This window comes from Mytilus edulis, chromosome 2 (genome assembly GCF_963676685.1).
Source record: "Mytilus edulis chromosome 2, xbMytEdul2.2, whole genome shotgun sequence".
Classification (NCBI taxonomy): domain Eukaryota; kingdom Metazoa; phylum Mollusca; class Bivalvia; order Mytilida; family Mytilidae; genus Mytilus; species Mytilus edulis.
The window spans coordinates 52,132,039-52,157,020 of record NC_092345.1 but is presented as its reverse complement, the minus strand read 5'-3'; the positions used below and the strand labels follow the sequence as shown (position 1 = coordinate 52,157,020).

At 32.3% G+C, this 24,982-nt stretch overlaps 1 protein-coding gene across 3 annotated transcripts; it reads left to right on the top strand.

Moving 5' to 3' along the window:
* The first annotated feature begins 491 nt into the window (after positions 1-491).
* On the top strand, positions 492-24,541 carry LOC139512414 (transient receptor potential cation channel subfamily V member 5-like). Of its 3 annotated transcripts, XM_071300024.1 has the most exons (3): positions 637-756; positions 4,930-5,018; positions 19,512-22,748. In XM_071300024.1, the coding sequence occupies exons 2-3, from the start codon at positions 4,973-4,975 to the stop codon at positions 22,307-22,309; spliced, it is 2,844 nt and encodes a 947-aa protein (XP_071156125.1). In that variant the 5' UTR covers positions 637-756; positions 4,930-4,972; the 3' UTR covers positions 22,310-22,748. The 3 variants fall into 3 exon arrangements, with proteins under 3 accessions (XP_071156126.1, XP_071156125.1, XP_071156124.1); XM_071300025.1 differs by lacking the exon at positions 4,930-5,018 and having other exon boundaries at positions 492-756; positions 19,512-24,541; XM_071300023.1 differs by lacking the exons at positions 637-756; positions 4,930-5,018 and adding an exon at positions 16,399-16,565 and having other exon boundaries at positions 19,512-22,754.
* The last annotated feature ends 441 nt before the right edge of the window (positions 24,542-24,982 follow it).

Genomic DNA, 24,982 nt, shown 5'->3' with positions numbered 1-24,982 from the left:
AGTTCTTTAATTAGAGTTTTCGTGACATTGAAACATTTGCGCTTTAATCGAAGTTAGATAATGAAACAACCTTTGATTTTCATGGCCAAAGTTCATACTACTATAACAAGATATAAGCTATTCACTTATTATCGATTTCAACTGCAAAGTGGTATATATGCAAAGTTGTAATTATGCAGATCAGATCTAGATCTACCTGTGAACTAATTTAGAAATCCCTATTGATTTCGTCTTTGTTCCTGTCATGTGTTTTCCGTTTTAACCAAGTGAAAATAACGTTCCAAATATGTACACAAAGAAAAATCAGCGTCCGATTTTGGAATTTCTCCAAATAATTTTTCACTTTTGAGGTCATATGATTAATTTATTGAAAAAGTTTGTCAGTTTTTAAGGTAAATCTTTGTGTAAGCTTCCAATCCACGTGACACAGATTGCTTTGTCTATATATCCGTGAGCTAATAAAGTGGTCATTGCTTACAAAGGAATTAGTCAGATACTTTCTGTTGTATATCGCATATTACTTATATGAAAAGGGAAATTTAAAAGGATTTTTCATATTTAAATATACTTATGATCGATCAGCTGTTTTTGTTTACATGAAGACATTTAAATCTATTTTTGTACACAAAGAAGATATACGTCGAAATGCGAAAATTATATTTAGGAACATGACAAAAACATTCATATATATTCCATAGGACAGAAGATAGTGGTGCATTCAAAATGGATACAATTAAACATTGATTGAAAACAAAGGTAAGATGCTATTAATTCGGAAAAGTTAGAACGTATTTCGTAAGAGGCTTTTTCAAGGGAGGGGACAAAGCAAAAAAAAAAAAATGCAAGAGAGAATTTCAGATACAAACCTTTTAATAAAGGGTGAACAATATAAAGACAATCTACATGCAATAGTTTTGTTTTGGATTTGATCAATAAGGTCAGGTCTTTGTTTTGTTCGGATATTTCTAAAGCTTCTAGTCTTTAAAACTGAGATTGTCCAATGCGTATTATTTCAATGTTTTTTTTTCTAAATTCATCTGTTGAATCAGTTTCAGTTGGTATTAAGTAAAGATATATCAAGCTTATATTTACACATTGCAAGAAGTGGCGTAGCTTCGCTTTAGGCTGCGAGTCTCACTAAATGTTTGACCAATGAAACTCAAAGAGAAAGAGAAATGAAATGCACAATCTATTCCATACTTAAAAATGAAGAAGTTGCATTATCTGGCTTTTCTGCACTTTATGCACGCATTCCATATAATTAAATTACAAACTTATTAGTACAACTTGTTTTCATAAATATATACCCAAACAACTATCCTGTGTTGATAACGGACAATGTATACCTACAATGTATGAACAAATATAAAAAAGTAGATGTGGTATGATTTCCAATGAGACAACTGTCCACAAGAGACCAAAATGACACAGAAATTAACAACTATTATAGGTTCAAACAAGTTATCAGAACAGTTAAACTGACACTAAGTTATTTTTTATTGCCAACCTATTTGTGTTAGTGGACGTTGTTTTCAACAGACACTTTGTATTCATATGGGAACGAACTGCGCTCCTCTTATCAGCGTCATATTCCTGTACTCACACAAGGATGACTCAATAGTTTATCTAGTTGCAATTTATCAATGCACCGTGAAAACAATCCTTAACGTATAAATTTGCAAGATATAGTTGATCTTATTCTTTAATACAAACCATTGTCAAGAATCAGTCCGGTCCATACTGCGCATGCGTGAATTCAGATACCCTACATGTATACAATCGTCATATAGAAGTTATATGGAAAATAATCTTTAACAAACGATATATTTAATTTTCTTCTCAGTTGTTTTCTTAGATGCTCTGATCACCATAATCCTTAATGATATCAATTATTTTAGAATAATGTTTAAACTTCTTGCAACAAATTTTGATTTGTCTTACAGTGATGTTAAATAGGTTACAGTTGCCGTTATTCTTACAGAAAATGTCATTATAGGGAAAAGTGGTCAGCTTTGAAAAAACAAATAAAATACTTTACTGATGATATTCCGTTGCTGCTGTAACCAAGAAAAAGATGAAAAGCTATAGTTTAACGAGGTGTAGTTTATTTTTAAATTGTTTATTGTCTTCTTGCAACAAATTTGATTTATAAGTAGGTGATTTTAAGTTTTTTTTCTATCAATTTCTATTTGAAAATTAACAGAGTACATTGTTTGTGTAAACAGATAGTAGCATGTTATACAATCTTGTTAATACAGTCGTGTTGAGACATAATAATTCATTTGATGTATTAACTTGGTTTAGGGCTGAAGGAATTACAAAACAATAAGCAATATGAAATTTACGTTTTTATAATTGAAGTTAATTATATTCCCATTTTTTTGTGTCTATTATCGGCGAACTCAATCAGGGCCTCAGGCTTTATTGGAATACTTGTACCGGGAATTGAAATTGTAACCACCATTGACCCTTAGTGTTTACTGGGATAATAGAATCATGGTCACTTCAACTTGCTCCGTGCGACAGTAAAGCCTATGCCGAAAGTAGGAGACGTTTGTTTTGGCGTTTAGGGATGCACCGGTACGTATTCTATAACCAGACACATTTCACCATACGCTATTTTCCCAAATCTTTCATATTGCAGTATAAAACCATTTAAAATTGACGTCCGTTTATCAGTGCGGTATGTTTGATTACGCTGCCATGTCTGGAAGGACATCCTTTCAATTTCAAGTTGCAATCGAAATGCTTGCTCTCATTATCATCGGCACACGTTGCAAAATCTATTGGAATATCAAAATAACGTGCTCTTGTTCTGAATATGCATGTACTTTTTGTTATTATGGATGTTAGGCAAAATAACAATCTAGAAACTAAACCTGCATAAAATTCGACTATTTGAGTTTAGGGGACGACTATATGATATTTTGAGGGGTGGGCAAGAGGATTTTTCCGGATTTATCAATTATTATCACTTGTTGTTAAGCACGCACATGCTTATTTTTCTGCGTCTGTGCAGCACTAAAACATATTTTCCTTTGTACACATTTGTATCCGCAACTATCCTGCATTTAATGTTGAAAAATATTCATTTTCATCCTGTCTTGTGCTAACTCCTTCATTTTTAATTCTTACTAGGCCAAGTTTTTCAAAATCATCTTGCACCCTACAGAAAATCAAATGGCCGTCCCCTTAAAAATATTAAAATTTATTTGCGAAGCCGTTTTTTTAATCACGCTGAGTGTCTTACTCATATAAGCATTATTCATATCTGATGAATAGACAACTTTCGAGTTCGATGTATTTCCGTCAAATTAAAACTCTGGTTTTAGTGAACGTCATTTGTGCGTTTAGGGGCGTCGTCACTTCCGTTCCAACGTTGAGCGAGTGGTTGGAAAACTATAATTCTATATTGTACGAATTATTCGGCAAATTGAATTCTCAAAATTGACAATCAGCATTGCTGTCATTAGGGAATTGTCATTAAGTACCTACAGAACAACCATTATTTCTTGTTTATCCTGCACAATGACGATCACTAAGACGCTTGATGAACGTAAATAGTGCAGGGATACAAGCGACCCCCCTTTATCTGGTAAATGACGTCATAAAGGCGCGTATAATTGACGAGTTTTTCCGGTGACGGATGAACTCGAAAGTGGTCTATAAAGCGGTGAAGTTATAATTTTGTATCAATCTTTATTGATATTTCTCCCTTTTTTGCAAGAGTTATCTCCCTTTTCAATGCAAATCTCCATAGGAATTTTAAATGGCGATTTTTTTTTAGTCTTCCTCAGGTAAGATTTTATGGGACTTTTTTTCGGTGTATATTTGGGGTATAATGCTAAAGATTAAAACTTTAAAATCTTCTGTGGCAATTACTTTCAGGTTAGGGTCAAATTTATGCTAGATTGACTTGACTATTAGTAGGAATAAAGTTCAAGCCACAGTGTACACTTGATACATGAATGATTTAAATATATATGCATTGCAAAGAGAGACATTTTAAGAAAATACGATATATATAGACTATACTTCTTCTAATCTTAAACAGAAACTATTAAAATACATGTCAATCAAAATAAAAACTGCACAGATATCACCGAAAGATTAATATTCGATATGTATATATATATATACACGATAAGTTTCTTTCTGCATATATATACGAAGACTATAAAAAGCTATCCGTGTAATCGGTGACCTTGAATTATAAATCGATTTTTATTAAATACATAATCAGAATGCAACGCAAGCATTTATAAGTTTGGTATTTGATGAGATCAGTACGTAGTGTACCGTCATACTTCAAAAACATATTACACATTCTACAAAATCCCTTTTTATAATAAATCCAATAAGGCTTATATAGATTAAATTTAATTACATGTAATTATATTTTAATAATAGAGCATGCTACCGTAACAATTAACTAATACTGTAGATCAATAGGCCACGGTATGAGGGGCTGGATTGTGGGTCTTGATTTCTGTGTATCTTTTTTAGACTAATTTTCTCCTTTCTTTATTGGTGTTGCCCATTATTCTCTATATTTGATATTTTAGCACACTATTATTCGTTATTCTTTATTCTTGGTCCATTTCTCTCAGTTCTTTGATTTGACACTCATTATTGTTCCTTTATTCTGTTTACTCAATATTCACACTCAACACATATAATCAAAACTATATCAAATATATTCTTCTGTATTGATTTATCTCACAATTGAAGTGACGTTAAAACAGTCAGTATATACATTCATAGGTTTCCAGCAGTTTCCCCTCCCCAATTTATCTCGTTATGCCCTTGTTTTTAGTTAAAAAAAAAAAAATTGTGAATGAATATACATTACTTGTATTATGGTAAATTTGTCTTACACATGTACTTAACCAATGACACAAAACACAGTTTAGTTTGGGATTTTCGTAGATTATCAACTTATTGAAACAGTCTCTATAAAAATAAATATTTAATGGCAGAAAAGGGAGAGAAGCGATCTGGCACGAACATATTGGCAGGTAATTTTGGATATCAAAGGTTTGAAGTTCTGTGTTGCTAGACTTACTGCGTGGCCTTTGAATTGCTTGGCTTAACTCTGCTGCATAAATCATTCATGCATATTTAACCATGATAGTAGTCTTTTGTTTTATTTTGTTTGATGTTTTTTGTTTGTTTGCCGTATCCAAGTTCAACGGGACTACTGGAAGTTAGCGTTTGAAGTCATTTCGAAGAATCGAATAAGCTTTCATAGCATTTATAATTGAAACGGGGAGTGTGTAAAGGAGATAACAACATAACCATAGAGCTGAAAACAGGTCAAGGCCACCAATTGGTCTTCCAAGCAGCGAACAAATCTTGCAGCCGGAATCGGGCTATAGCTTGCCCCTAAACAAAAATTTATACTCGGATCTCAGATATTAAGTGACTTATAAGTATAACACTCTGTGTAATGATGCACATTTGGGAGCAAAGTGGCAGACCGAAAAAAAAGTAGGTCACTAAAGCCTTACATTTTACGCCTACTTGAATTTGATGGTAATGCATCTGAATCAAATATAAGAAAGTAAAAGACACACTGTATTCGTTTATTGCGTTCATGTTGACTTTCATTACGTTGTACGCAGATTTCAGATCTTATAACGGAAGATACAAATACTCAATTGTGGGTTCTATAGTGTAGTAAACGTGCTTATTATAAAGTAGATCACTCTGACCTATATTTTACGCTTCATGGACTTACTTTTCATTTCTTATATTTGTATTAATTATTTAGATAGTGAAAGACCTAGATTCAATTAACTTTCTGTAAGAATGTAGCTTGACTTTAGAGAGTTTAGCAACTTTCGGCGAAATTAGTTCATTCGTACCTATATTTCGTGTTTTATTTATGTAATTCAGGTTCAAGGTCCAACATCGTTACTTATGCATGTAGTACTTGATATGATCAACTTTTGTGTCAATTTCCGTTTAATTTCCCTTTAATTACTTGTTTAAAGAAAAGAAAAGGTGAGAACAAGGCGAAATTTATGATCGCTTATAACTATAATTATATGATTCATTAAACTTTTGTTTGTTTAGTTTCAAGTAGATGTAGAATGCTATTAAAATTGCTTTGAAAGAACAAAGAGAATTATATATAAAACCTTATTCCCAAATCGCGTGGTTCAGTTGCGGATCCAGCCATATTTTAAAGGGAGGTTCCAACCCAGAAAAAAAGGGGGATCCAACCATATTTTCCCATTCAAAAGCATTGCTCGTCAAAAAGTGTTGTTTCAACGCTTCAACGCCATGGATATTGTGTTGCCTCTAATGATATCCTTTTATAATTTCTTTTTCTCTAGAACTTCCATGATGATTTTTGTTGGTAAATATTCAGTCTTAGGTGTTTTTCTCATGACTTACCCTTAACCTTTAATCATATAATATATTGATACACAATTCTAATCAAAGTAAACACAACATGTAACAGGTCTAATAATCGATATTTTATTTCTTAAATTAACCCCATAAGGTTATCAATAATGTAAATCCTTGTTTTTATGGAAAGGTGCCAACGAGAATTGAAGAAACATATTTCAGTAGTAATATATTTTGCTTTCTAATGATATAAAGTTGTTTTTGCATATTTCCAATGAAACACGATTTCCCTAAATGTCAGGGGGTAATATGTTTTGCTTTCTAATGACATAAGTTTGTTTTGCATATTTCCAATGAAACACGATTTCCATAAATTCGGTTTGAAATTTTTAAAAACTTTTTTAAAACGATTTTTTAAGGTTCAATGCTAAGGGTAGTAATAATCATAAGTCGAAAAGGAATAGAACGTCCAATGGTCAAGAAAAAAAATGAAGAAGGGACAAATAACTTAGTACGTCAAATCAATTAACCGAGAACTGAAGCCTGAGTAAAACAAATCGAACGCACATCACGGATGAAGTAAGATGCTTAAAAGGATTGGCATTCCATGTTTGCTAGTTTCTTATATTGCCATTTGAGAAGTTATATAAAAATAAGAAGGTACGAGAAGATTGCCAATGAGACAACTTTATATCAGAGACCAAATGACGATGAAGGTTAACTTAAGGTCGACGTACGGCTTTCAACAATTAGCAAAAGCCATACCACGTACAAGCTATAAAATGACAATTGTAAATCAATTCAAAAGAGAAACACGATTTATGATTTATAATCGTTGGTAAGTCTTCATATCAAAATGGATTTGTAGATACCGCTTTTCTAACCATAAGACAATACAAAATGCACAAACCGTCGTACATACAAATCCTAGCAAAGACAACATGATGATTGGATGTAAAACAATACGTTTAAGAAAGTTTTCAAGAAAAAGGATCGACAAGACCAGTCCACGCTCAATATAGAAACAATCTAGCAATCTAAAAATAAAATGCAACATTAAGAAGCACAGAATTATCATGAAGTGAACATAAGTATGAGAACAAAAAAGGCGCGCCTTTCTGGCTAAACAATTCCTTCTCATATTGGCACTCCTCGTGTACATATATAGTTGTTTTATATTAATAGGTTGGTATGGACTTTAAATACAGATATCCTTTGGTCAGATGATGTTGTATTGTTGTCGTCTTATCCTTGAAATCTTTTCCATTCACTCATTTTTATGATATAACAGAAATGACACAGAATACGAGACATACGGTGGCTATGTGCTTACCTTTATATCTTGGCTGTTAGAAACAGCGAGCCCGAAATTTACCTAATTACAGGATTCAACAATCAACATTACGTGTTTTTATTGATTAGGTCAATTTTGTAGATACTATAGGCGTTTGACCATCTGTCTTTTTTATGTGAATACGATATTGTCCAAGGGTAAGATGTACTTCATCTGATCTTGATCTCACTTTTTCGATGATACTATATAATAGACCAATCTTTATTTTCATTAAATGGTCAGTATCTCAAAAAAAGTTAAAGTGCCACGCATATTTGATATACAAAATTATCGCCCGGTGTACCATTCTACAAGAATTAAACTAGATCTATCATGACCTCATTTTTGCGGTTCATTGCTCGACGTTGCGTTTTCGTGAAAATGTATTCTAAACACACAAATTCTTGTAAAATTGCGCTATAAATGGCATTTCGCTTGTCTGCTCTTGTGGGGTTATTTTTGTGACTATTAAGCCCTGGTTTGTATTATTGATGAGGGTTGAAAATCGACGAGCAATGGAAAAAACAACACTTATCGTATTTGATGATTTCACTTATGAATTCAAGAGTAAAACATTGACGGCCAAACTAAAATTAAATATTGTCTGCATGGTTTATGGAACAGGTGTTCTGTATTTGATCAGAATATGTTACTTGTCTAAAGCGTTAACCTTCACTCAATATAGAGGTGCGAATTAAAAGACACAGTAATTTTGAATCTGTTAAATAAATGTGTTAAACTACGTTTTGTCAGACGTGTGTTTGCTGAAACATCTGTCTCGAGATCTATTTTGCGGTTTATTTTTGGCAACAAGCAAATGGACGTACATGTGACAGGTAATTACTTTAGTAGTCAGAATATCTAATCTATTTTTAAGCAAAATTTACCAAATCTTTGTGAAACCTCTATGTGTTCATTTTGAGTTTATTTAACCTTCTATATTTCTAATTGTCGAATTTATATCCAAAGAATATATTCTTAGTTCAAAGATGCATTGATTAAAAAAAATATCATCGCAAACAAAACCCATGTGAAACAAAATTAAACATGAAAAGTACATGCCATAGTGATATATTATCATATTACCTACAATTAAAGAGACCATCATGTGATTTTACAAAATATAACCAAATGATATGTGGGGTTCATGTAACTTAGAATATGTACAGTCTGACTTGGTATTTTGACACGTGACCATTAGGCGAGGTTTCTGCCTTGGCAAAGACACATAAACATGAGGCGAGGTCTCTGAATTGTTTAAGAAACTTGAACATAATATTACGGGGTTTCTGATTTGGTAAACTTTAAGACCCGTGACCATGTGTCGAGGTTTCTGACTTGGTAAAGACATGTAAACATATGACGAAGTTTCTGACTTGGTGAACATCTAGCAAATTGTCTTATTTTGTAAAGAAACGTGAATTTTGGGCGAGGTTTTTGTCTAGGCAATAACGATAACAATATACTTTATTTGGAAACACATATTTACATGTGCAACAAGATGCAAAATACATATATAGTCATTATTATGGTTACTACAAAACAATATATATATATATATATATATATGTTAACATATTATCATATAAGTTACAATATTTTAACTAATTTCTTAATAGACAATGATAAATTTTTAAAAACTTTGATATTTCAAAATGAAAGCAGTCCCTTCATTTTCTCAACACATTGATAAAGACACATAAACATAGGTCGAGGTCTCCGACTTGATGAAGATACTTGAACATTGACGAGGTTTCTGACTTGATAAAGACACGTGACCATGGGGCAATTTTCTGATTTGGTAACGATACTTGAACAAGAGGCAAGGTTTCTCACTTGGGAAAGACACGTTAACATGGGGCAAGGTTGCTGCCTTGATTTTAAAGACACATGAACATGTGGTAGATTTCCGAAGTGGTATTAACACTTGAAGATAAGACGAGGTTGCTGATTAAGTTAAAAAAAAAACTTGGACAATGGGTGAGGTTTCTGACTTCGTAAAGATATGCGAATATGGGACGAGGTATCTGATTTGGTAAATATATGTGAACATATGACGAGGTTTCTGACTTGGTAAAGACACGTGAACATTAGACGAGGTTTCTGACTTGGTAAAGACACGTGAACATATGACGAGGTTTCTGACTTGGTAAAGACACGTGAATATTAGACGAGGTTTCTGACTGGTAAAGACATGTGAACATATGACGATGTTTCTGACTTGGTAAAGACACGTGAACATCTTGAAAGTTTTCTAATTTGGTAAGGACACATGAACATGGGTCGAGGTTTAACAAGTTATCTTCACTCTTTTTCTTCCAAATTGAAATAAAAAGGTAAATGAAAGCACAATAAAAATCAGTAAACGAAAGAGCTGAACCATTATATGGTAGACACCAATGAGACAAAACAATAATATATATAAAAGGTCAAGGAAATTCAATGTTCGCAGCTGCTCATGAAAATATAAAGGATCTAACATACAGACGTTGTCTATCATTTCGAAATGTCATTAGAATATTTTAACTCGGCATTAGAATTGTGTGATGACTAAAATATATCATATTTTGATTTAGAGTGCCTAGCTGATAAGTTATGAAAAATATGACAGTGGATACAGAATTAGACAATTTTCGTGTAATAGTGACGAACAATACATTGAGTGTCGTTCTTGTTGGCATTTTTATAGCAATTTTTGTCACCAGCATTATAATATTTTGGATAAAAGGAAGACATTCGCCGGACATTACTTTTGATTCAGCTCACGTCTATTCATATTCAGACGGTGATCCTGTAACGGAAGTAAGTATATTATTAACAGAAAAGAAGTAGGTCCGGTAAGGACCGATTTTGGCCTCAAATTTCAGGTTCATCTGACGAAAGATTTTGACCACTTTTTAAACACTTAAGTGTCTATTTCATTTGAATCAATTAGTTTATGTGAAAGATTTTAATTGATTTAGTCATTCCGATTCAAGCTCAAATTTGAAAATCTACCTAATATGTAAAAAAATGTCACTTTTCAGATGGTTTTTGTCAAAAATGAAGGTGGCCGTATCCGTGTTCATCCTCAACCTTTATATATGTTATGTATTATCATAAAATACAACTTATATTTTAATATTAAGGATGAACACGAATGCGGCCACTTTCGTTTTACACGAAAACCGTCTAAAATTGAACTAAAATGCTAGAATTGTGAAGATTTCAGTAATTTAGCATGACTTAATGGTGCTAGTACCCGCTATATGTGTATTGTATTGTCAAAAACAGTCCATATTTATGTAGCAGAAGTATTCTACTGTCTTATAAATAACTAAAAGTTTACATTTTAACAATTTTGTTAAACTGCTATATTTTGGGGCCAAAAAGGGGTCTTACTGGACCTACTTCTTTCTCAATTGAAGCCATTTTGAAAATTGGTAAATACATATATATGAATACTTAATACAAAATTTCATATAGAATGAAATTCAAAACAGTGTGGCTGTGGCCATTGATTGACACATTAAATTCATCCATTGACTGGGACAATTTAGGTGAACGTTTGTATGTAACGACCATTGCTCACTGTGTACTTTTTAAAGACACTTAAACTATGAGGTCACCAAAGGTTCTCAACACCTTAATAAAGTAATTCGAAAAAATTAATCAGAAATAACACGATGTTTTGATTTATATCAATTATATTAATCAAAACATAAAGGTTATTCCTGATTAATTTTTCGAATTATTTTATAATTAAAGGCGTAAGAAACCTTTGGTGACCCCACAGTTTAAATGTCTATCGTAGGTACGTCGTGAACAGTGATCGTTACAGACAAACGTTCACGTAAATTGTCCCAGTCAATGGATGAATTTAATGTGTCAATCAATGGCCACAGCCACACTGTTTTGAATTTCATTCTATATTTGATTACATTTTGATTAGTTTATAATCATGTATGAAGTTTCGATTGATTAGCTCCTTATACGTATTTGTTCATCTTAGATGTTAAATTTGTCAAATTCTGGTAATGTTAATTAAGTGCACCAATAATGGTACTTTATATTTCGATGTTGCAAATATTTACAGATACCAATTTAAGTTTCTTATCATATCTAGTTACCTTTACTACAAAACATCCATAGCAAAATATGAGTCTTCTGACAAGTGTTCTTTGATATGGCAGCACAAAAATGTGTCGAAATTGTAATTCACATTGGCCTAAGACAAATAAAAAAGACGGACAATATTCGATACATTGAATATGTCGAGATTTGTTAACATTAAAAAAGTGATTTACATTAATGAAAAAAATTAGGACATCTGAGTATACGTCAGCATTTCAATTAGAAAGCAACAAAATAACAAAACAAAAACATAAAAGGGAAACATAAAGTCCCGTGTGTTGCAAAATTTTCTCTTTAACGTTATTTACATTAAAAAATTAACATTAAATAGTGCATATAATGAAGGTTCTTAAGCACGTTGTAGTAAAACAATATGAATATAACAGACTAGGTAATCAACAATTATTTCAGTCCGTTTATTTTATTTGCTTACGTAACTCATCGATATTGTTGCTGTACACCTCCCGCGTTTGTCTTTAAAAATCACAAATATTCATATGTTTAGACCAATATATGTCCAAACAAGTAACGTTGCATTTTTTTTTGTAGAAAACCCTGACTTTGGATGAAGATTCAACCTATCAACGAGATTGTGTAGAAACAAACAGTACGCTCATTAAAGAATCTGACTTTTGAAATGTAGAATTATTTTTATTATGACGACTTCTCAAAAACTATATAAGGCAAATGCCTTTTTGTTTGGTTTATTTGTCTTTTAAGTCATGTTTAAACTACATCTGAGATTATACATCATAATAATACCCCAGGATGACCTGTTACAAATGTAGCTGTTTTTGGCAAAACATTAAAAAATTCAGGGTGTAAAATCCCAAAGCAATCACAGAACATGTCTTTCTGTTTCTGTGGGAAATCCCGAAGCAATCAAAGAACAAACCATGCTGCATCTGTGTAAAATCCAGAAGTAATCATAGAACAGACCTTGCTGTATCTCTGTAAAATGCCGAAGCAATCACATGCAGAACAAACCTTGCTGTATATGTGTAAAACCCCGAAGTAATCACAGAACAGACCTTGCTGTATCTGTGTAAAATCCATAAGCAATCACAGAACAGACCATGCTATATCTCTGTAAAATCCAGAAGCAATCACAGAACAAAGCAGGCTTTAGCTGTGTGAAATCCCATTCACATGGGTTTGCTTCGGAATTTTACACAGCAACAGTATAGTCTGTTTATAATTTGTTTCTTAATTCTAACTGCTAGATGTAAAAATAAGATTGAGAATAGAAATGGGAAATGTGTCTAAGAGACTACACCCGACCAAAGAGTAATATACAATCGAAGGCCACCAATGTGTATTCAACACAGCAAGAAAATCCAGCACGTCTTGTTTTGTGAATGTAATTTGATTTATCAACAATATTGCATGAATGTATTAAGTTCTATGCTTGACATGTATTTTCACAATAGTGGATCATGATCTCTTTGTGCTATTTATGGTATTTCTCACTTTTAAAATATTGTTATCATCACAAATTAAAGGTGTTGGTTACTGATCGAATAGTTGTATTGACTGTTTGGAAGACTGTCGGAAAATCATAATGTCATCTGAATATTTACCCTTTTGCAAATGTACATAATAACTACGGGTTTTGGTCTATACAACTCCTTTGTCTTGCTCTTTAGGACGAATACCGACATTTTCGTTTCTAATGTCATGCACGAAGCCATCTTTGATATCATGGAAAGAATTGTTTTACTGCTTGTCAATCATGTATTGCATCAAGTATTATTAACACATCACGTGACCCTTTTTTTTGACAGTATTCGATGGTTAAGTGATAATAGACAACTTTCGAGTTCGGTGCATTTCCGTCAAAAACTCTGGTTTTAGAGATTCTGACCATCATTCGTGCGTTTAGGGGCATCGTCACTTTCATTCCAATGTTGAGCAAGTGGTTGAGAAACTATAATGTTATATTGCACGAATTATTCGGCAAATTGAATTCTCATAATTGACAAATAGTAGTGCTGTCATTTGGGAATTGTAATTAAGTACTTACAAAACAAATATTATTTCCAGTTTATTCTGAACAATGATGATCACTAAGACGCTTGATGAACGTTAACAGTGCAGGGATACAGGCGACCCCCTCTATCTGGTAAATGACGTCATAAAGGCGCACAGAATTGACGAGTTTTTGCCGGTGACGGATGAACTCGAAAGTGGTCTAATGCAAACAGCTGACTTTGTTCATTTAATCGTCGTTTTCAAATCTACTAATATCAGTGGCGGATGCAGGAATTTTCGAAAGGGGGGTGCTAACCCAGGGCACCCAGGGCAAAGGGGGGGGGGGGGGGGGGGTGCAAAACATATGTCCCGATACAAATGCATTGATCGGCAAAAATAAAGGGGGGGTGCGCACCCCCGGAACCCCCCCCCCCCCTGGATCCGCCACTGAATATTGTACTTGTTGGTAATCAAAAATCGAATAACAATTAACAACGCTTAAAATATACATTATATTTTGATTATCACTAAAGACTGAAATAACCGATGAAATATAAAGTAACTTTAGCAATAGTTTCAATTCAGCATCAGTGTCTTGGGTAATATAAATATAACTTTCAGAATTGCAATCAAATTGCACAATTAATAGTTTGTTCGTGTTCTGATCGTGACAGAAGGGGAAAAAGACCTTGTCCAATTTCGCTTAGCTGCTTCAAAGTGATTTCATTTATTTGAAATAGTTTGCTATCTTATTCATTTACTACATTTTTTCTAGAAATTTATGTTAAGAACATTGCAATGTGCGCTATAATAGCTTTATATAACTCATGTAAAACCATTCAAAAGGGGATTTTCTGAGTAAGCTACATATAGCTGTCAAATTCGTATCCACCGATTTGACCTAATTCTCATACTTGGCTTATAACGATAAACCTACTAAAACGTGTATCCAACTCGCAAAAAGCATAAAAAGAACAATAAACAATACATGGATTATATAATATGTATCAGGACTTTGTGTGTATTTTAGTCTCGACGCCAGCTAACTAACAATAAAGATGACATCCGACGACTGGCGACGGTCAAATAGCCCGATATTAACATAAAATACAAATATAATTAGATAGGGACCCCGTGTAAGTAGAATTTTCTAGGTCTGTTTGATTTCATGTTATTAGGTTTAAAAAAAAGTCATTTTTTAAAGCCCTCTTCTAAATTGTTTCCCATTTTGTCATGCTGTGATCTTTTAAAGTTAACTCTATCGTATAAGTTATGGTTATTTAGTGTACTATCCTTGCTTACATTATCGTAATTTGGTCTACGGTTGATAGTTGTCTCATTGTTAATCATGGCGCTCTTTTTATATATATATTTATAAGTACTAATTATTTCCTCTTTAACATTTTGTAATGTTTTTAAAAAGGAGAATAAAAAAACGCACCAAAGATACCAGGCTTATAAGATTTATCTATCTTGGCTGATGAAGTCGATATAACGATACATATTTTACTGTAGCAGATGTGCATTTCGGCAATTTCTGTTTGTCCAATAATGTTTAAGGCAATACAAAAAACAACAACAACATTGCCAAAATCTTAAAACTGCAACAATAAAACAATCTTCACATTCTTTAACCAGTACCGATGCGTGCAAAATATCTTGAAAATGTTTACATATTTTTCGTAAAGCGATGGCTATTAAATACATTCTGTATATTATTGATAAATTCTTTTGTTGTACGTCTGTAATAATTGCTGACATATATTTTTCAATTCTTTGATTGTCCTTATTCATGAACCTGACAAGAATAACAATCTTACGTTGTCTGTTATCTCACAGTTCGTATGTAATTCATTGAATTGGCAACCTTTAAAAACATCCTTCTGCAATATATATATTGTCTGTTTAAACAAGGCCGACTTTAGTTTCGAAATATATAATAATTAAAGGTCTCGCATAATAGTTGCAGTTAATTTTGAATTTTAAAAAAGGCGGATTAAATCAAACATTACATTTGCCAAGGTTATTAAGCCAAAATATCCTTTTGATCGTAAAAATCAATCTTTAAAAATGTATCCTATGGTTAATTCTGTGACATTGGTCGGGTCATTGTGCATTAAAAAGATAGTACAAAAAGCATTTATTTAGTTTATATATACATGACCAGCACTTCTTTCAAATCTTCAAAATGAAGTTTGTTATATAATTTGTAAAAGTTTCGAGTGGAGAAAATGTTATTTAAAAGGACTTTTTTGTGTGTATTTGGTTAAATAATTACGTATTCTATGACGGTATGCTGTAAAATTACGATATTAAAATCGTCTTTCCTTTTAAAACATAAGTAAGGCCGTTATATAATTGCGTTTCAAACGTATACCTACCATAAGAATCAAATCGCATGCACCATGCAAGAAAACGTTTTCTGAAGAAAAAAAACCCGAATTTTTATTTCATCGTTAAAAAGGAAAACATTTTATCGTAAAATCTCGTAGCAATAATGAAATAAATTAAATCAAAGTTCACCAATTATAAATTCAATATTTAAAACAATAACTGAATGAACATTATACTATTCAAATGCATTCAATGGAAAAGTGATTTTCAATAACAGTAAAAATTATGGTCTTCGATATGAACAGTATTTTGTTAGTATAAATATCGTTAGAAACTACAAAAATGGACGAAGAATACGAAAAGGGATACAGCAGTTTCGAAAGTAAAAGAGAAAAGGGATATGTAACAATTGATGAAGGTCGTAAAATCATTAAAAGGAGTAAATCTCAACCGGCAGGTAATATAGGCTATGTACTAACTGCTTCACAAAACCATTTTAAGTATGACAATAATCTTACTAGGTTACAAGTTATTAACTAATTATTATAGACTTATTATAAGCTTTACAATTTAAAATCTAGATATGGATTCATATAACAGTGTGCATATAATAGTTAAGAATTAATTACGACCAAAACGTTATGATATGCTAACAAACAAATATAAAAAAAAACCCAACGCATGTGCAATTGTCTTGACGGACTCAAAAAGTGGTGGCTTTATTTTTGAAAAGATTTATATCTTTATTAAGAATAATAAAAATGTTTCCGCGTAACGAAATCAAGACAGGAATATTGCACGCAAGGTAAGGTAAGTTTTGCAGATCCTAACGATTCTGAATATGCGGTATGGGCTTTTCTCATTGTTGAAGGCAATGGGATGACCTGTAGTCGTTAATTTTTGTGTCATTTGGTCTCTTGGTCATCTCTTTTTTTTTATGTTTTACGATTTTCCTATCATTCTTTTTTATGGGTATCGTGTGTATACTAATATGTTGACATACTATGTCGTGCTTTTCAAAACTGATTTTAAAAACAGATTTGGCTAAGCACTATGTGTTATCTACGTTGACTGAGGAATAACGATCCGCCGGATGCAGTACTTAACTTTGATTAGCAATACCACTGATTTAAATTTGTCGACTAACTCTTCTGTGATTGCTTTGCCAATATTTTTTTTTAAATAATCTGTTTTCGATGACAAATTCTTGGCAATATCTGCAGGATTTATTCCAAGGTTGTATATATTCGAGGTGATTAGAAGCTTAAATGACTGACGGTATGGACACTTGCCACGATTGGGGAGTCGTGATTCACATCAATGTCTATTTACTTAATAGATCATGCGAAATATGGTGACAATATTATGATTTGCGCAAAAATAATTAAAAAAACAATATCTTCTTCAAGATCACGATACTGAATTGTGTGAACTTCAAGAAAATCGAAGTTTTTTTTTCAGTACTGTACATGATTAATATAACGTGGTACATATACAAAATTCCCTCAAGAAACTTATCTGTTAAAGTAGCTACATGTATTTCTCTCTTGAAATACATAGCTATTCATTACCCATCACAACTTTACCACCAGCAATTAATACATGTATAACGTGTCACGTACAATGTTTAGACCCGCTTGCATCTGTATCCCACATTCTTACTGTATGTATATTTGACTTATACAAGGCGGTTGCTGATGCCATCGGGGGTAAATTGGCACATAAACATTATAAAGTTTAGTTCAAAAAGTGAAGCTTAGCCATCAGGTATATGCACTTTAGAGTAAGGTGGACTTAAAAATAAAAAGTGGGATGTGATAAGGATTTTTTAATACTAATATATAGTATCAAGTGATCGGGATTTTTCCATTTCACTGTATTGATTTGAAAACGTAAATACATTTAAACAATATAAAACAGAGATATATTCCAAGGTTGTATATGACAGTTGTTATCCATTCGTTTGATGTGTTTGAGCTTTTAATTTTGCCATTTGATCAGGTATTTTCCGTTTTGAATTTTCTTCGGAGCTCAGTAGTTTTGTGATTTTACTTTTTATATATAGCAATATCACAGCACATTAACTAAATGAACATTGAGTATTGTTTGCATGAAGATAACATTTACTTCCACTTCTGAATATTTTTTGTTCAACATTCCCACACCATAACCGAGTACCGCTACCGTAGATACAATAATCTTGTTATAGATACCAGGATTCAAATGTTGTATGCCAGACGCTAATTTCGTCTGCAAAAGACTCATTAGTGATGCTCGAATAAAAAAAAAAGAAGAAAAAAAAAAAGAGACCAAAATTAAGTAAAAGGTTAAAGAGCATAGAGGGTACAAAATTACGAAAGGGTTTGCCAAATACAACCAATGTAACCTTTTCCGTAGATAGAACATTCTTAGTATTATAAAAAATTCAAAGTCTTGTAATAAAATATTTTAAAATTAATTTATGACCATATTAATGATACTTCATGCTAATAATAGAAGTGATACCACAGGGGAAGAACCTCCGGTGGTTTTGCATAAACTCATAAGAAATACCAGGATTAAAACTTTGAACTTCAGACGCAAGTTCCGGTCGCATATGATCTTTGTTGTAATTCAAAATTGTTATTGCTAACGTGTACATTAGATTGAAGATATGAATTGATTACATTTTTACATTGTATACAACATATTTTAATATGTGTTACATGTTGCATATGTATTACTTATATATAATAGGATAAGATTCCTTTACCATGTTTACCCAAAATACATTTAAGATTTAGGGACACGAGAACAAGATTAATTTAATAATGAATTGACCCTAATTTCGGACCCAGTTCATAGTTCATTTAAAACAAATATTTTGAAAAAGACTTTCAAATACTTTAAAGGAAAATTCTTGTATTTTAAATATCATTTCGTTCTAATTTTTATTCCAATATTTGATCATACTTACTGTACTATTAAAGAAACCAAAAAAATCGTCCTAAATTAGTCATTTTTTTCTGACTGATTAAAAAAAATCCCCTTTTTCTCACAGGTCATATAGTACTGACAGGATCAATATAAAAACAAAATACACATTTTATCAGTAACAATGTTAAGTACAATATTCGGGTTGAACAGAATAGGAGCTACACGTAATTACTACTGTTGTCATTTCTATCTTTATCTTTTATCAATATAAGTTTTATTGTTGTTGTTGTTGTTGTAACCAACACATTTTATTAGCCCATTATTATAATTCAGTCGAATACTATATATATTTTCTTTACTTATTAAACCAAATGATACTGTAAACAGTTATTGTGCATAACTTACTAATATTCATGTTAACTTGATTATGAATTTCAGAAATATTTGTACGGACAACGTACGTTAATTAGATTTCTTATATTTACAGGTGAAAAACACAAGAAAAAAACATTCAGCACACGACGAAAGATGGATAAAAACACAAGAAGACATTTCATCACACTACTGGATACAAATCCTGACAGTTTTTTACAAGAACTGTCGTCCGGAATCAAAGCGAATTCAAACGAAAAAGTCCGCGAACTGCTCACTATAATGGAAAACAAATGTAGTCCTTTACACTGCATGAAACAATACCGCGAAGGTGAAGATAAAAGTGAGACTTTACTTCATATGGCCGTAAAATACGAAGATGATTTTGATATTATAAAGAGAATAATTGATTTATGTCCAGACTTGCTGTCTCTGGCAAGGGAAACGTCCGAAAACTACCAAGGACAAACACCACTTCATATTGCAATAACTAGAGGCGATGATAATGTAACAGAATTATTGCTTTCGTCGTCGAATTTAGAATCGGAGAGAAAGCAGTATTCAAGCCGGACGAAATTAACTATGATTAATACACCGGCAGTTGGCAGGATATTTGCTAATACGGTAATGATGGGTGAACTACCATTAAGTGTTGCGGCATTGACTTTTAACGAGACCATCGTGGATCTCTTGTTAGATCATGGTGCTAATATGCATTCTGAAAACAGTTGTGGGGACACTGTTTTACATTCTCTGGTAAAATACGCTGCTGTTTATCCAAACAAAACCGACAATGTTATTAACATGTTTACATACCTTATCGAGAGGATGAGAGAGAATAATACGAGTCATGGTCGATACCAAGGCATTGATACCGACATTTTCTTAAAAGAAGATTCATATGTTTGGTTTTTGAAAAATGACGAATTTCTAACGCCATTACAATTATCCGCTAAACTAGGAGTCGTTGAAATTTTCCAATTTATAATTAATCTTGAAAACGTCTATTCATTTGTAAGCACACATGACGGACTGTTTGATGTAAAGTTGTATGACATCACCGAAATCGATACGGTTGCTAATCATCACGTGGCATCGACTACTACTGCAAACGAAGGCTACGGAAGCAAAAAGGTTTCCAGAAATATTGACGGTGTTTCTCGTACAAGTATCAAGTCAAAAACGAATTGCAACCCTTTTAAATGTAGCCAGTTTGATAATCCAGAAACTGAGTCAATTTTAGAAATGATGTTTGATTTCGACTACCAGAGTCATTCTGCCTTCAGAATAATTGAAACGATACCAGTTAAGAATATAATTCTTGAAAAATGGCAGAAGTTAAGGTATATTTATTTCATTTGGGGCTTTCTGCATGTGTTAATGACCGTGTTTTTAACTATGGAAATAGTCATCAGGTCCGAGTTATATGCCCTCAAAACTGCTTCAAACACAAGTACACTCGAAATAACTGTTCCGGATGCATCAAAGACTTTTGCTGAATTTGTGTCCTGGATGAGTGTCGTTCTTGGTGGTGGAGTGTATTGCTTAATGGTTCTTTTGTTGCTGATTGCAAAGAAAAGGAGACCGAATACGCTTCGATATATTTTTCATAACTTAGGATACGTATTCTTTTTAATCGCGTTTTCTGTAAGTTTATTTGTTGACTTTTTCATGACAAGAACCAAAAGCACACATGACAATATTGCTTTAATACTAGCCGTAATTGCTGGTTGGTGGTTTTCCGTATTTTTCTTACGAGCTATCCGGCTATTTAGTTTTTTCACAGAAATGATCCGAAGAGTCATTATAGGAGATCTTTTGCGATTTTCAGTCATTATTTCGTTTATGTTGTTTGCATTTACCGCAGGCATGTATGCCGTCTTTGTCGGTGCTGTTAGATTAGATCAGCAAACTCCTGCATACGAGGAAGCTGTAACTGAACACTTTAGTAGTTTTGGAGGTGCCATGTTAACTATGTTTAAACTAATGTTAGGTTTGGATGATTTTGGAGTTTTAAATCAAGCCAGAATCCCAGGTTTAGCAATAGCGCTTTACATAGTGTTTGCGTTGCTTACTTACGTGCTATTAATAAATTCACTTATAGCCATGATGTCACAGACATGCGCAGTGGTTCTTGAAGATAGATACCCACAATGGCGACTGCAACAACTTTCTGTCGTGTTATTCCTAGAAGATCTCTTTTGTTTATCTTGCATTCGATATATATTTGGATCCCCGGGAACAGAGAAAGAAATTCGTGGATTTGACCCAGTTTCAAAGCAAAATAAAATTTACAGTCGATACTTTTTAAAAATACATTCATTACAAACAACATATGCTTCAGAGGAAGATCGAGAAGCTATGAAAAAGACGGTGAAAGAAAAAGAGCCAATCAGAATGGACGGATCGTTACGGTCTGATCAAGGAACATTAAATTATCTTTTGAAAACAGCATATACACCGTCCATTCGTAGACGGACAACACGTAGAATGAACCAACCTGAAATGAAAACGCCATCTATAAGCATTGATGATGTAGATGGTACACAACGAAAGAAATCACCGAGAAGAAATAAGCATCTCAGTAGAGTGAGGGAAGAAGAGGAAATAATTACAAAACAGTCGGCTGCAAAGTTAGGTTCTGAACCAGATTTGATTAGGTCAGAAAAATCACCTCAGAGCAGAAGGCGAAGATACCATTCGGAAAACATGCATGAAAAGGAAAATAGAAAATCTCCGTCTGTTGCTTCAGTGGCGAGTGACTATACACGGTCAGATGGACTACTTACTCCAGTCGAAAATAAATTGCATGTTCATGGTCATTTAAACAGTTGCCCTGAAAGAAAAGAACTTTTCATTCCGAATGGTTATCCCCACGTTGATATAGAACCATATCCTCATGCAAGTGAATGAATCATACGTTCGATATGAAAGAAAGTTTTAGACATGGTTAAAGATTAATGAATCCAGTTATTAAAGTACGTAACAAACATTTTGAAATTTATGCCAATGGGCAAATATCTGAAAGCCTGAACTTTTAAGTTTACTTTCATATTTTTTTAACTCTCAAATTCATTAAGAAAATAATTTGTTTCAGTAGGGACGTGAAAATTAGGGAAGAGAAATAAAAACAAAATTGAGTTGTAAATATTTTCTTGTTCCTGTATGTGATTCAAAAGGTGTTGGTATTGACATAAAGGCGACAAATTTATCATCCTGAGAACAAAACATATGCCTAACGTTATCCCTTCCACAATAATTTATGTTTGGTGCTGTACAATAATCAACATTGTAGAAGCTGTTTTGAGCAATCCCACATAAATTCTCGGGTGTATACAGTTTTAATAAAAAAAAAAAAGATGGTTACATAGCAATCAATTACAAACTGGCTTATTTTCATTTAAAGTTGTCATTCTTTAGATCATGTGATGTCTATTTTCAGAATTTGATACAGCTTTTAAATAATTCTTTTATTATTTTTGTTCCGTTTAATCATCAATTTGCACTCAGTACCAACAGTATGCACACACCTATTTATATGTACTCTTAAACAGCTGTCAAGGACAGTGCAGTTGTCGCCTATCTTCTTTTGTACTTCGTGAGTAACATTTATGCACTTAGTCCGTTTAGTTCTACTTGAATCAATGCATTTGTCTATTAAAAATGAAAAAGTAAAAGAACTTAAAACCTGTTCATTAGTTTAGGGTAAATTTGTGATATAAAAACAAACTAAGTTTGATATTATTTGTTTATGGTCATATACATTTTATGAATTGTTTGAGGTGTATGTGAATTTGTTTTTGTTGTTTTTGTTGTTTTTGTTGTTCTGTTTTTTTAATGATGCTTTTATCTATTTGTTATACCGGATACAACCAAATAAGATATGACTAGATTGGTGCATAGAACTATTAGAATATTTTGTAACATTTAGTTCATTGACATGTTATTACTGTTAACTATTTTGTAGTTTTATAACATTATGTAACATTTTACCTTATAGTGCTAACATATTAGTGCTCTTTTGTAGGATATCTCAAGGATTTGTTTTTTTATTTTTGTCTGGAATAGTTTTTACATGAACATTTATTTTTTGCAATGCTTTCAGTTTTGGTGAAGACTTGTTATGAAATCATTTTTCTGTATTTTCAATGTTTAAAAACTACCTTTTCGTGGAAAAGTTTAAGTGTAAAATTCTAGTTACTTTTCACACTTAGAGTTTGATAATACTTTGTTAAAAGGATTAAATTGGCTGAATGCCGTTTGCAATTTACAAGTAGTATATAAATTAAATCTGAGGTGGACTTGGGTCTTTTTATTTCTTTGTTGGTAAAGCTAAATAATCAGTAAGGTTATTTAAATGTAACATGTACTATGGATCAAAAACAAACATGTTGTGTATAATATGTATCTGTACTTATTGATTCGATTGAAAGACACTTACACGTTCAATGGAAAACATTGCAGACATATTTTCTATCAAAACAAACCCAATTCGTAGAAACTATTATTTTTAAAATATGCACTTCTACCCAGTATGATCTTATTTTTCAATATTAACATATAGTGTTAATTTCTACAAAGTCTACCTCAATTATTTTGCATAAAAAAACCCGATTAAAGCCTTCCTAAACTTGTAGTGATGTGAGAGATTTCTTTGCTCAGTTATGAAGGCTCCGATGTGACTTTGTGATGAAGAACACTAATGAAAGCGCTGTTCCTTTGCATTTTGTGTAAAACAATTTATTGTACGTGTACTACTGATTTTGTATCATTGACAGACATTTCCTCTGTTTTCTTATTTCAACAATGGGCATACTTTATTCTCTAAAATTGATAGGTATAACATCTTTTAAGGTGCATAAGGTTTAAATATACAAAACTGATTCCGATACATTAATTTGTTTTTATTTGTAAACAAAATTCCTTTTGAAAAAATATTGGCCACATCCTTCGACCAAAATAAATTTGATACACAAAGATGTAGCAGTCAATTAGGGAAGTTCTTGTTTAAATATGTACTTATTGTAATTCATTATGAAATGTACGTAGATACATAGCAGCAATGTAGCCTGTGACCATATTTATGTATTTATAAAGTTTTACATGTTATGAATCACTTACAGAGATATACTTGTAACAGGGTACGAGTAGGATATTCTCTAATGTTTGTTATCACAGGATTAGGTATACATGGTATATAATAAGTTATAGTCATTCGTTATTATTTAGAATTGACAAACTGCAAAGTTTTAAAACATTATTATTAGTTTCTACCATTTTCGCATTGGTATTTAGTAGATATTTTATAGTGCATTTTATTTTTCTATCTATACATGTACGACTGTGATTTGCCAGATGCATTACGTTTATTTTGTTTAGGAAAGTATTCATTCAGTATTTGTCAGATTCCTGTTTAATACAAGATCAGTATTTTTGTATTTGTAAAATTGTGTGCCAAATTGTTGCATTGTTCACCATTTTAGTTGAAGATAAAATTATGTACAATTCTCATATTGTTAATATATGTTACATACTATTTACTATTTAAGTGGGATGTTCTGAATTAAACCCCAATTAATATAACTG

Excerpts from the sequence above, each read along its gene's own strand:
- LOC139512414 (XM_071300023.1), top strand. The coding sequence starts at position 16,451 with ATGGACGAAGAATACGAAAAGGGATACAGCAGTTTCGAAAGTAAAAGA. Across the intron at positions 16,566-19,511 it reads GAGTAAATCTCAACCGGCAG|GTGAAAAACACAAGAAAAAA; the intron begins GTAATATAGGCT and ends TTATATTTACAG.